Below are 12,414 nucleotides of genomic sequence, written 5' to 3'. Positions count from 1 at the left end.
TGGTGACTTGGCACAAAAGCTGGAAGTGCCTTTTGATGATTCTGATGTGGAAGCCATCCATCGAATGCCAGCGAAGCGTGAACGGGCACCTGTCGTGCTGGTTAGGTTTGCAAGTCGAATTTTAAAAGAGAAATGGATGAGTTCACGTGCGAAATTACGGTCCCTAGTTGAAAGCAAAGATATCCCTCCCTCGTTTTTCTGCGACAATCTAACGGGCTTTAACAAACAGTTGTTCTGGGCTGCGCGGCAAAAGGGAAAAGAAATGGAGTACAAATTTGTGTGGTCAAGAAATGGAAAAATTTTTGTCAGGAGATCAGAAGTCACACCTCTAATACGTATCATGCTTTTGCCGAACTTGATAGGCTTGTTCGGCAATGAACACTGTCTTTCACGAATGCGATGATTTATCTGCATTCTGCAGCTTATCGCTTCAAGGGGACATAGCTTTTTCGGCTGTACACATGAACATTCGTAGCATTCGTCCTTACTGGAACGAGTTTCTTGCTCTTTTCCATAACACTGACCACATACTAGATGTAATCGTCCTAACGGAAATCAACGTCCATGCCGATTTGGTTCCCCTATTTCCGCTTCAGCAATATTCCAGCTATTCTTTCACACGACAGATAGGGAGAGGAGGTGGCATCATGGTGTTTGTGCATGAAAGGTTAAAAGTTTTATCGTTCGCCACAAAATTCATCTCTGCCGAGTGTGTTGCGTTAAAGATTTTAGTGCCTGATGCCGATATCAGCTAAGTTTCTATTTACAGGCCTCCCTCAGAAAATGGAAATTTATTTTTAACAGAATTAAATGATCTTCTTCACTCGTTATCACCAAATAGTCTACTTTGTCTGATTGGGGACATTAATATTGACACTCTATCGCCATCAAGGCCAGTGGTTTGCGAGTACCTTAACATTCTGTCAAAATGAGAAGTCAGTCCAACCATTAGTGCCTACACGCGAGAGGAATGCATTGGAAGCAAAATGGTGTCATCTTGCCTTGACCATGTGAATGTAAGAGCCCCATTGGCAAGCACTGTTTCAGCGGTAGTAAAGTGTAAACTGGCCGATCATTATATTGTAGGCTGTCATCTTGCGTTTCAAGTTCCCTTTAGATCCCGCCCTAACCTTCACCGCCTAAACATCCTTGATATCGCTAAATTTGAGTCTTGTGGCCAATTATGACTGGACCAAATTTTTACGTAATGTCACGACGTCCACCGCTTATGCGCGTTTTGTTGATGCAATCCGTTCTTTAAAAATTACCGCCCAGAAAACAATCACCGTGAAAAAACGCAACCCCAAACTTCCATGGCTAACGTGCCATATACTGACGGCTATTAAAGAAAAAGATGCCCTTTGGTCACGTTGTAAGCGTTGCCCAAACAATACACACCTTATAGATCTGCACAGATCGCTCCGGAGCAGGGTAAACGCCATGATTCGGTCGGCAAGGCGTCAGTATTACACCAAGACCTTTTATGAAAGCAAACACTCCCCCAAAAAGACATGGTCAGCTATTAATGAAGTATTCGGACGAAACACCAATCAACCTTTAGAAGATGTATTCGCAAAACATTTCAGCAACCTTACGTCAGCCGTTCAAGAATTTAATTACTCTTCTTCTATAGTGTCTTCACATCTTCAGCCTTTTGCTCCAGATGCGTCTAGCGCTGTTCCTAATACTGTAAGATCGGCATTCTTGCCACCGGTTACTGCAGGAGACTTGCACAGCATCTTATTCAGATTTAGACCTAAGAAACCACCTGGTATAGACGGTATCTCCATACATGATATTCAGCGTAATTTTTATGTGCTTGAGTCCGTCCTTCTCTTTATTATTAATGGGTATAGAAATCATTGCGTTATTCCCGACGATTTAAAAGTGGCTGTGGTTAAGCCGCTCTATAAGAGTGGTTCTCATAGCAAAGTAGAGAACTACAGACCGATTTCCATTGTGCCTGCAATCAGTCAAATAATTGAAAAACACCTGCTCGTAACGATGACCAATTTCCCGAAAAAAATAATGTTCTGTCACAAGCACAGTTTGGTTTCATCCAGGGAAAAAGCACTATTTCACTACTAGAAGAATTTACGGACGCTATCTATTCAGCTTTTGATAATAATGAATTCGTATGTGCTCTTTTTTTAGATGCAAGTAAGGCTTTCCATTCCGTTATTCACACATTACTTCTTGATAAGCTAGAAAAAATTGGCTTCATGAAGGGGCCCATTTATAAAGTTATTGTCTAATTATTTTAGCAATCGCTCTCAGGTGGTGCGCATAGGTGACTATTCCAGTACAAAAATAATGTTAAAATCGGGTGTTCCCCAGGGGTCTGTTTTGTCTCCACTTTTATTTAGCCTATACGTCAATGATTTGCCTCAATTTGTATCAAAATGCCGCATATTCCAGTACGCCGAGGACACTGTCCTTCTATCAACTCATGCATCATTTAATACATGCGTTTATAACCTTCAAGCAGATGCCACGTCTGTAATGGATTGGTGTACAAGTAACGGAATTGGAATTAATAGACAAAAGACAAAACTAGTTTGCTTTCATAATCCCCATAAAAAATTGATCGTCCTGTGCCATTTTTTGTTCACGACTCTAATTGTATGAACTGCAAATGCATACCATTAGAGTTCGCAACTAATGTAAAATATTTAGGCATCATGTTTGATTCTCATATGACATGGAACACTCATTTTACAGGTATTAGCAAAAAGCTACGTTCAGTATCCTGTCTTCTGTATAACTCTAGATACCTGTTCCCGTTTTCTGTCCGGAAAGTCATTGTTCACGCACTTGTGTACAGCTATCTTAGATACGGAATTACCATATTTTATCACTGTTCATTTACATGGCGCGAAAAATTGAATTCTATTCTGAAATCTGTTCTTCGCAACGTTGCATACAATGAGACCATTCCTCCTAATAATAATCTATTTTCCTTTTTGCAGTTACCCTCATTTGAAGCTTTATTTTTCAAACTGTGGTGATAAAACATTTTTGAAACAATGATTTTCTTTTTCCGTTGATTCCTGCCAGACCACTGAGACACCATAATACGTTCACTACCCCGCGGTGTTATACCCGTTTTGGTCGTTATACCAGAAAATATTATGTTCCTAACGTTTTTAATTCTTTACCCACTGAAGTGTACTCTATCTCATCAAAACGGACACTCAAACTGTACCTCAAAACTAATTCATTAGAGCCCGTCCTATAGTTTCGATTAGTTTCGTTTGGCCTAGATTTGTGTGTATCCTTGTCTATTTCACTCTGTATCTTTTCTAGCTTGCGTTTGCTCGTAGCTAACGTTTTGTTTGTGGTACTTTACTTTTGTATTGTAGCCTCCTTTTTCGTTGCAGTTTGCTTTTTGCTGTAAATTGCTTCACTTTATAGCTTACTAATCTTGCTTTTCTTTATTTGAGTACTTGTCGCTGACGGCCGAGTACAGCCCGACAAGCCTCCATGGCTTGGGCTGACCGGTTTTCTTTTTTTTTTGAGTGTGTACTATTTTCATGAAATAAAGGATATTATTATTATTATTTAAAAATTCCTGAAACCCTGGCACATTTCATACGTTCTGGGAAGCTTCCCGATTGCAACACTAGGTTGAATATATGTGCCAGTAAATTAGAAATGTAACATAAACAGTATTTTGTGGGCTTTACCAGTAGATTTTCAATATCGACTGCTTTGCTATTTTTTTGAACTAGCGAAGGTACTGTAAACTTCACATCAATATCATAAAGATGGTTTACTAAACAGCGTTAATTATACCTTTAGTGGTAGAGGGTGTATTTCTGGGATCGCCGTATGCGGGGGGGGGGGGGGAGTGTTAACAAGAAGCACGTGGAAAAAATCTGCAGGCGATTTACCTCTGAGTACGGAACTATTGTGTATTATTGTATTCGGGACACTGGTTTTGTTCTTACGACCCAGTAAAGCATTGATTATTTTCCCCGTTACATCCGGCTGCTGTTCAATGACATCCGCAAAAATACTTTGTTAATATGTATTTTTTGCTTGCTTGAGCTCAGCATTCAACCGATTCCTATAAATATTGAATTCTTTTAATGAGATCTCAGAAAGCATCCGTAAAAATGAATGGTACTTGCGATGCTTTTCTTTAATCATCTTCAAATGCGGTTTAGTGATCCATGGCTTTCTAACTTTTCTTGGATATTCTATATCTTTATAAGGGAAATGCTTATGGTAAATTCTTGCAAAGCTATCGATGAAAATATTGTATGCGTCGTTCACATCTTGGTTTTCTGACACAGATGACCAATCGCTATTAGCTATCTCCTTTTTAAAATACTCAAGTCTATCTTGGGAAAAGACGGGGAATGCGGGAGATGTAAATGCAAGACGATGAGCAAAACGTGAACAAGGTGAATGCAGGAGCAAACGTTTCGACAAGTCCACTTGTAGAAATGTTGGCTCCTGCATTCACCTTGTTCACGTTTTGCTCATCGACAAGTCTATCTTGTGTGATAAGCTGTATCTTAAGTGCAGTAGTCGAGTTTCTACACGTGTTGGATTCATTAAGATACATCAGAAAAACTGGACAGTGATCACAAAGATCCGATGCAATCGTGCCAGCACTATAGACTAGTGTCTAGTTGTCACAATAAGGTCAATGGCATATAAGGAGGAACACGTGACTCATGTTGGCGTAACGACGTAATCTTGAAAACCTGATGATGATAGTACAGAAAAGAAATATTGCGAGCATAGATGATCTGAAACATTGATATTGAAATCACCACCGCATATAAGCCTATAGGTGTCCTTACTAACGCAGTGTCAGAAAGTCGCATAGAACTCAATGAAGCGCGCTAAATTACCGCTGAGAGGACGATAAACAGAAATGATTTGATCATTAGGCTTCAGTGTTAAGATTAATTAAATTATGGGATTTTACGTGCCAAAAACACTTTCCGATTATGAGGCACGCCGTAGTGGAGGACTCCGGAAATTTCGACCACCTGGAGTTCTTTAACGTGCACCTTAATCTAAGTACACGGGTGTTCTCGCATTTCGCCTCCATCGAAATGCGGCCGCCATGGCCGGGATTCAATCCCGCGACCTTGTGCTCAGCAGCCCGACTCCATAGCCAGTGTCAAGATCTCACAGACAACAGTTGAACGGCTGTACTCAGATAGTATTTCAGAATTATTATGTTTAGTCACACAAAGCGCCACGCCACCGCCCCGCCTGTTTGCGCGGTTCAGAAAAATGTTCTGGTAACCATGCGGCTCGAACATTTTAGATCCGGAAGTCTACCATGTTTCAGAAAACAGTATAATATCGAACGTGAAAGGAAATTGATCCAGAAAAAGTGAGATATTGTCTTTCTTGTTTAAAACAGAGCGTACGCTGATGTGTAGGACCGATTCACATGATGAATTACAGTATTTCATTTCTGTGGGTAGAACTAATTCTTTGTATTCCATGTTAGCGTACATCTGTTTCTAGCCCACCGCAAAGGGGGACTACTAAGTGAGGACAGCTAGCTCACGGTCATCCCTTATTGTGTACACTCTGTTTTCAGTCTTTCTAACCTTTATACGGCAGTTATTGGTCCAGATGAACTTCCATCTCATTTATTTTTTGAGAGCGAGTGCTTGCGCAAACCGGCGTTTATTTTCAGTGGTGAGGTGCTCGTTTACAAAAATCTTATTTTCCTGAGAAAAGCCAAGACCTGCCATTGTCAGACGAGCCCTTCTAGCCTGACTCAGAAAGTAGCATTTTTTCAGCCGCGAGCAAAAACGAACGATTACATTTTTGCCGGGCTTTGAATTACTGCGGTGGGCGATGTCAACATCACTAGGCATAACAGGACAGCCAACTTTTTCTGCAATGGTCTGAATGACTGAGACACAGTCCTCGTCATCAGTGCAAGGTACACCTTTATTTAAATTTTATTCTGTCTAGAATATTGCTCAAAGTCTGCCACTTTCTTTGAGAGTTGTTCGTTTGATTTTTTCAACGTCTTATTCTCAGAAACTAGTGTCTCCTGGTTCTTTTTCATTCTCTCGTACAGAGTATCGAACAGTGAAACACTCTCTCCCAGTCCCTCAACCCCAGAGCACAATTTCACTAGTTGGCGAGACAGTTCAGCATTCGAAGGCATGGCAGCTAGCAAAGAAAAAAATTAAACTTCACAACTTGGCAGTGGCGACGACAAAGCAAGAAAAAATGAAGAAAAAGAAAAAGTACAATTTTGTTCAAACACTAACCTGCAGCAAAAGGGCAACAACGATTAGGCGATATCGAAGTGTCGTTGTCGCCACTGCCAAGTGAAACAAGCCGCAGTCGACGTCCCCTTTTATGGATGCCTCCAATATCCCGTGATGCTGCAGTGCTGCCGGAACAGCCCACAGTAGCACCTGCTGGTCGCAGTTTGGTTCGGCTAGTCGAAACACGTAGGCACGTGCGATGATCTGCGCTGATTTCGGTGCGAAGTACAGCCGTGCAGAAGCAGCGATCTGCAGCTAAAGGGCAACAACGATTAGGCGATGTCGAAGTGTCGTCGTCGCCACTGCCAAGTGAAACAAGCAGCAGTCGCCGTCCCCTTTTATGGATGCGGCCAATATCCCGTGAAGCTGCATTGCCGCCGGTACAGCCGACAGTAGCACCTCCTGGTCGCAGTTTGGCTCGGCTAGTCGAAACGCGTAGGCACGTGCGATGATCTGCGCTGATTTCGGTGCAAAGTACAGCCGTGCAGAAGCAGCGATCTGCAGCTAAAGGGCAACAAGGATTAGGCGATATCGAAGTGTCGTCGTCGCCACTGCCAAGTGCTATCGTAGCCACCGCACAGCCCATCTTGCGTGGCACTGCGGTTTTCTTCTTACGCTTTTGTTCCATCAACGTCGAGAGCGACCATTCTTCGCAGGGAAATCATGCCACCAGTGTCAGTGGCGACAAGACCCAAGGGAGCATCACTTCGAGATTTGCTCATAGCCGCTTGCCATAGGTCCTTGCAGGAGCAGTGATTCCCGTCACACACGCTGCTACCGCGGACTGACCTCAGCAGCTGACGCCGCGGACGAACGTAGCCCTCCCCACCTCACGTCACCCTGCCTCCCCCCGCCCTCTTCGGAAGCGGAGATGAGATTGCCCACGGGGCTGGGGATGCTGTGGCAACTGAGCGCATGCGCAGACCATTTCGCCTCCGCTCCTCCTCAACTTTCCTCCTCCGCGCGCTCTTCTTTCATTTCCCGTTGCTATCCGCGTTCTCTTTCATCTTTCGCTGTGCTCGTTCGTTCGTTACAAGGTACGACGTCGAGGCACGCCGTTGTTCAACGCAGGAACGGGCGCCTAAGAGATGCGCTATAAAAGTGGAATGACAAATAGGAAGGTGACAATAGAAAAAGCGGGATTGTGCAGGTGTACATGAGAAAAAGGCTCGTATGGTTAATATATGCTGCAAAGCGTAGAAGAGAACATTAAAATGAGACGTAAGGGAGAGACAGGGAAGAAATGGAAATGGAGGTGTAGGCGAGGTTAGGAATCGAGGTTAGCTGGTGGCATAACGTGTTTTGTAGCTTTATTAATGATGTAAGAATTACAGGTTTAAGTTATAGCTTTTAGCGATTATAAGTTATCACCTGCCAAATTGGTTCCCATCGGGTATAGAAATTTAAACTTGCGCATGAGGTATGATTTTCAAAGTATTTGACTTGGAATGATCATATCGACTATATTGGATCAAAAGTGTCTTCAGCTGTCGGTGTTACGTTGCGCCTGCGCGGTATTCTTCCTATCAAGGTTAGGCTATGGCTATACAACTCATTAGTTCTCTCTCTCTCTTGCAATATTGTTGTACCGTTTTGTGGACTACGGGTGTCACAAATTTATCCAAGCTTCATTCTCTGCAAAAAAAGCTGTAAGATGCATTGCTGGTCTTTCTTATGGTTCCCCCACACATGACTTGTTTTTAAAATATGAAATCCTGGCAATATATAGTTCATACAATTATAGACTTTTAATGATCTATAAACGCTCCTCACGAAGTGATGAACATTATATTTGTTATATGCCAAACTTGAGAAAATACGCACACCTTGCAGACTAGACAAAGAAATTTGGTTAGTGCCGACACCTAGGCCATATTTTACCGATCAGTCTGTCGCTTATACACTTCCACTATTATTAAATAAATTAAAGAAAGAATTGTTTGACCCCTTTCAGCATTCATGTGATGCTATTAAACGATTTTTTTCTTAGCGAAATTACGTGATGTTGCACTCTGTTTAAAGCTATACCTGTTCTTTTTCTTGTTTAGCCATAACCTGTTATTTGTTTTTCTAATGCATATGTTCGCGCTGCAATGCATAGCGCTGCTTTTTACAAAGTGTTTGTTATTTTGTTTCAGTCTTTATTTCGACAATTGAAAATCCCTGCCTGTACTGTACTGCCAAGTTGATAAAGGGGGCAGGACCTTTGTCAAGCTTACGAGCTTTTAGTCCTGTCTCCTTCTCTGTCCAAGAGAAAAATAAAGACTTAATTGAATTGAATTGAATATTTCCTCTCGTGAGGAAAACGTAAATTAGTTTGTAGTATTTTGAGTCTTGCTTTATTGAATGTGCGACCATGTTCATTTTAGTGGCTGGTTACTGCTTTAGGGAAATTGCGTTTTGTATCTACGCGATGACCGCTGAGTCTTGTACGAAATTGTTGTCTAGTTTCATCCATGCACTGCTTCTTTCAAGCAGCACATTCTGGACTATAGACTACGTTGCTTGACGTGTAGGTGAAGCTAGAAGTTATCTTGTGAAAGTAATGCAAGGCTGTACTTCTTGCTGTAGTGGTAGAATCAATATGTTTGCATGTAGAACACCTCGAGCAGCCACGGGGACCGGATGTTCGCTTCGTCATTGTCCTTACGGTGGCACGTACAAGAATGTCCTTGAAGTTAGTGTCACGTCCGTAGGCTACTCTGGGCGGGGCGGCGAAGATCTGATTGCGTTTCTGGTTGCTGGTCGGAATTGTGTAGTACTTACTGAGGATATTGTGCATGTTCGCGAGTACGCTTGAGAATTTAGTAGTAAGAAGAGGGGTTGTTGTTGTGAGCTTAGGGCGGCAGGGTTTGAGGACCGCGCCTCGATCATGTTTGGTTGCATCGGTGTAGGCTTTGTGAAGGGCAGTGTTCGAGTGGTTCCTCTTTGATACGGTTTCTTTAAACTGATCGAGTCTATCTATGCAGTCATGCTTTTCAGCGCAAATGCGACGTAGTCGCGCGGCTTCATTTTCAAGTTTCGTTCTTTACAATGTCTGCGATGGTGGCTTGTATGCTCTAGGTACTGTTGTTTGCCAAAAGATTTCCTATACAGCGTTGTCTTCAGCTTCCCATTGCCAATATATGTTGTTGTGTTCAGGAAGTTTGTGTGCTCAGTTGAAGATTTCGATGTAAATTTGTTGTTCAGTGAAAAGTATTTAAGAATTTTGCAAGTTTCTCTTGGCTATCCTGACCATGTCCCCATATTATACATACGTCATCTATGTATCGTAGGTATGTGCGGGGCTTGTCTGTGCAGCGAGATATGGGGACTCAGAAACAGACTTTCTAAGTATTTTCGCGTAGGTTGGTGCAAAAGTTGCACCCATATTTTCCCCATGTATCTGTAGGTAGTAATTGTCCTAAAATTCGAAGAAATTATAGGTCAGAATTAAATGAAGAAGAGACAAGTAGACTTCAATAGTGTTGTACATTGTGTTTGTATAGCCTTTCTTCTATCGAAGATAAACTATCAGGAATTGCGGTGTTAGTGTGCAGGGCAGTGATGTCTAAATTTGCGAGAATTATGTTTTGCGTTAGTGTGTCTTTAGTATTAATGTCATCCATAATTCTCAGTAGGTGAGTGGTATCTTGTACAAATGACGGAAGTGTTTTGGGAATGACACCAAGGAAGTGGTTAAAATATGTGGAGAGCCTCTCTGTCAGGGTGTTGTTTGATACTACCGGACGCCCTGGAATATTAGTGGTTTGTAGTTCAGCGGGTGGAATCTTATGTATCTTATGAACTTTGGGGTCGGCCAACTTGAAATTTGAGGGTGAGTCAACTCGAAATTTGGTGGCTACCAGAGGGCTACCACTGGTGGCTACCAGCAGGGTTCGAGGGGCGATCTACATTAAGCATAATTCTGACGACCTGTCAGGTAGCGACTTTGCTCGATCTCGAGCTGAATAAGATTCCATAGTATACCGTAAACTTTAGTACAAGATTGCAGACGCAAGAGATTTTAAGACATCGCGGTGGGCAGATCAACCGGCCGCGTCAAGGAGCCTTCCCGCAGCGAGCACGCGCAGCGCGTCAGCTAAGTCCCGGAGCTGATGTCACAAGCGAGAGGGAGCCACATACACTTCTCGGGGCTGATAGCCTGGTGGTAGTAGCAGCAATCCTTAATGGGTCTCTCAAACATACGACTCTAGCGCCAGTTAACGTCGCATCGTTGAACTCGGGTCCTTAATATGTAGCGAAAAATCGAAGACAGTAGCTGCTGTATAACGCTTTTTGTCTTCAAACATTTTGTGTACGACAGGTATAGCGCTTACTAAATTATTTAAGCATAAATACGACCAAATACAACTCAATCACGTGAGAATTCGGGCTACAAGGTTCAACGTCTTGAATTTAGAGCAGCCCATTCGGAATAAAGTAAGCGTCGGAAGTAAGCGCTGGGTGTGTCCAGTTCTCTCCCTGTCCCGAGTTGCGCTGCTCGAGGACGGCCAAATTAGCGGCCCTCGCCAGTGGCTGAAAGGAAATGCTGACAGCAGCATGTTCACGGACAAACCTAAGGACGCGTACACGAACAGACCTGCAACACAAGCCGTGAGGAAGCAGGCGGCCGATCCGGCAGCCATGGCTCGCAGCGCGACGGAGGCGAAGGAGCTCATTCTCTCGGGGGCCATGGCACCGTATCCGCCGAGGCAGATGCCGATGGAGCCAAAGTTGGAGAATCCGCACAAGGCGTAAGTAGCGATCACCACAGAGCGCTCCTGAGCGGTGAAACAGCAGGAAAATTTAAAATAACCTCAATGATACGAAGAAATTTCAAAATAAGAAGAAATAATGCCAATAAAAAAATTCTGTCTTTAATTGATCGCTAGGTGCCTAAAGGGGGGGTAGCTTGCAATCCCCGTTCACCGGAGTTTAATACTTCGTTAAAGCTCCTGCGCAAAAGTTCGTCGCGCCAAAGTTACAAATCATCCTCATCACTGGTCCCGTCATCGCCACATTGCCGATGAATTTTATTCGATAGTAGCTAATGCGAAACAAACTTTTCTGAGCAATACGCTTCCATCGTTTCTGGTTTCTGACCCACGGAAGTTTTACTCTGTCGTCACAGGTACTAAAAAGAATGCCTTGCAATTATTTCAGTCTGACGTGCCTGTTTGGCGTTGCGAGTTCTGTGATATCTTAAATGACACCTCATTTTTTCAGCACTCGCTTGCCACTGCTGTGCCACTTTTATGAAACGCACGTATCCCCCTATCGATTCCATCCCTTCTCAACGACGCTGCATATGTGTAGCCGGTTGGTCCCTCCGTCCGTCTTTCGGTCACCTTTAAGCAAAAAACATTTCCGTCGCAACCCCATGCGCATGCGCGAAAAACACAAGCGAAATACAAGCACGCGATTCACCAACACCACCTAAATTGCACAAGGCCTGTTTAATCCGATCCCTGATGTCACGCTACCAGGCCCAAAATTTCCATTGTCAAGGCTGACGTGATGAAAGCGGTGACATCAAAATCGCTGTTGCCTATTCTGGAGCATCCCCATTAGATTCTATGGCAGTCGGGCCAGGTAATATGACATCATGGATTGGAGGGAGAAGGCCTTGTGCTACCTAGGCGGTATTGGAATAGTTGTGCCAGTAGTGACGTCGTTGCTCTTCATCGCAGCCGAGCGCACGCGCAGAAGTTTCCCTCCGGCTCCGACATGGGTAGGCCACGCTTCATACGTACACTTTAGGAGCAGCCAGTTTTCGATCAGCAACGCCGCGAGCAGAACCGGGAACGAAATCGGCTACGTCGTGCCGATGCTGTAGCCCGGGCACAAGAACAGGCTCGCGCCACAGAGCGCAATCAGTATTTGCCTACCGAGGATGCGGCATCCTACCAAGCCGTCCTTTAAGGAACCATCGGGATTAAACGAGTGACAAACACCGGGTTCACACGTATCATCTTCGCTGGTTAACCATTTCTACGGAGTGCTTAGGCTGTGATCTTTTTTGACAGGGTGTGCATTGGCAAACTTATGAGACATCTGAAAAAATTTTGTCTTCTGCCCCGAACTCATTAACACAACAATGCTAAAATGCACAAATTTTTTTCGTCAAATATTTTATTACATGCATTGCAAGTAAGATTTTCTACCTGATAAT

At 43.5% G+C, this 12,414-nt stretch overlaps 1 protein-coding gene across 1 annotated transcript in view; it reads right to left on the bottom strand.

Moving 5' to 3' along the window:
• Positions 1–10,758: 10,758 nt before the first annotated feature.
• The window catches only part of LOC142570245 (putative transporter YutK), a 518,716-nt gene continuing 517,060 nt past the window's right edge, over positions 10,759–12,414 (bottom strand). The window contains exons 10-11 of the mRNA XM_075678647.1: positions 10,843–11,023; positions 10,759–10,778 (exon numbers count right to left, since the gene is read on the bottom strand). Of these exons, the coding sequence (XP_075534762.1) occupies positions 10,759–10,778; positions 10,843–11,023 (201 nt within the window). The remainder of the gene's footprint in view (positions 10,779–10,842; positions 11,024–12,414) is intronic.

The sequence above is a fragment of the Dermacentor variabilis genome, chromosome 2, assembly GCF_050947875.1.
Source record: "Dermacentor variabilis isolate Ectoservices chromosome 2, ASM5094787v1, whole genome shotgun sequence".
In the NCBI taxonomy this organism is placed as follows: Eukaryota; Metazoa; Arthropoda; class Arachnida; order Ixodida; family Ixodidae; genus Dermacentor; species Dermacentor variabilis.
The sequence above is the reverse complement of the archived record's forward strand: the minus strand, read 5'-3'. Positions and strand labels throughout refer to the sequence as shown.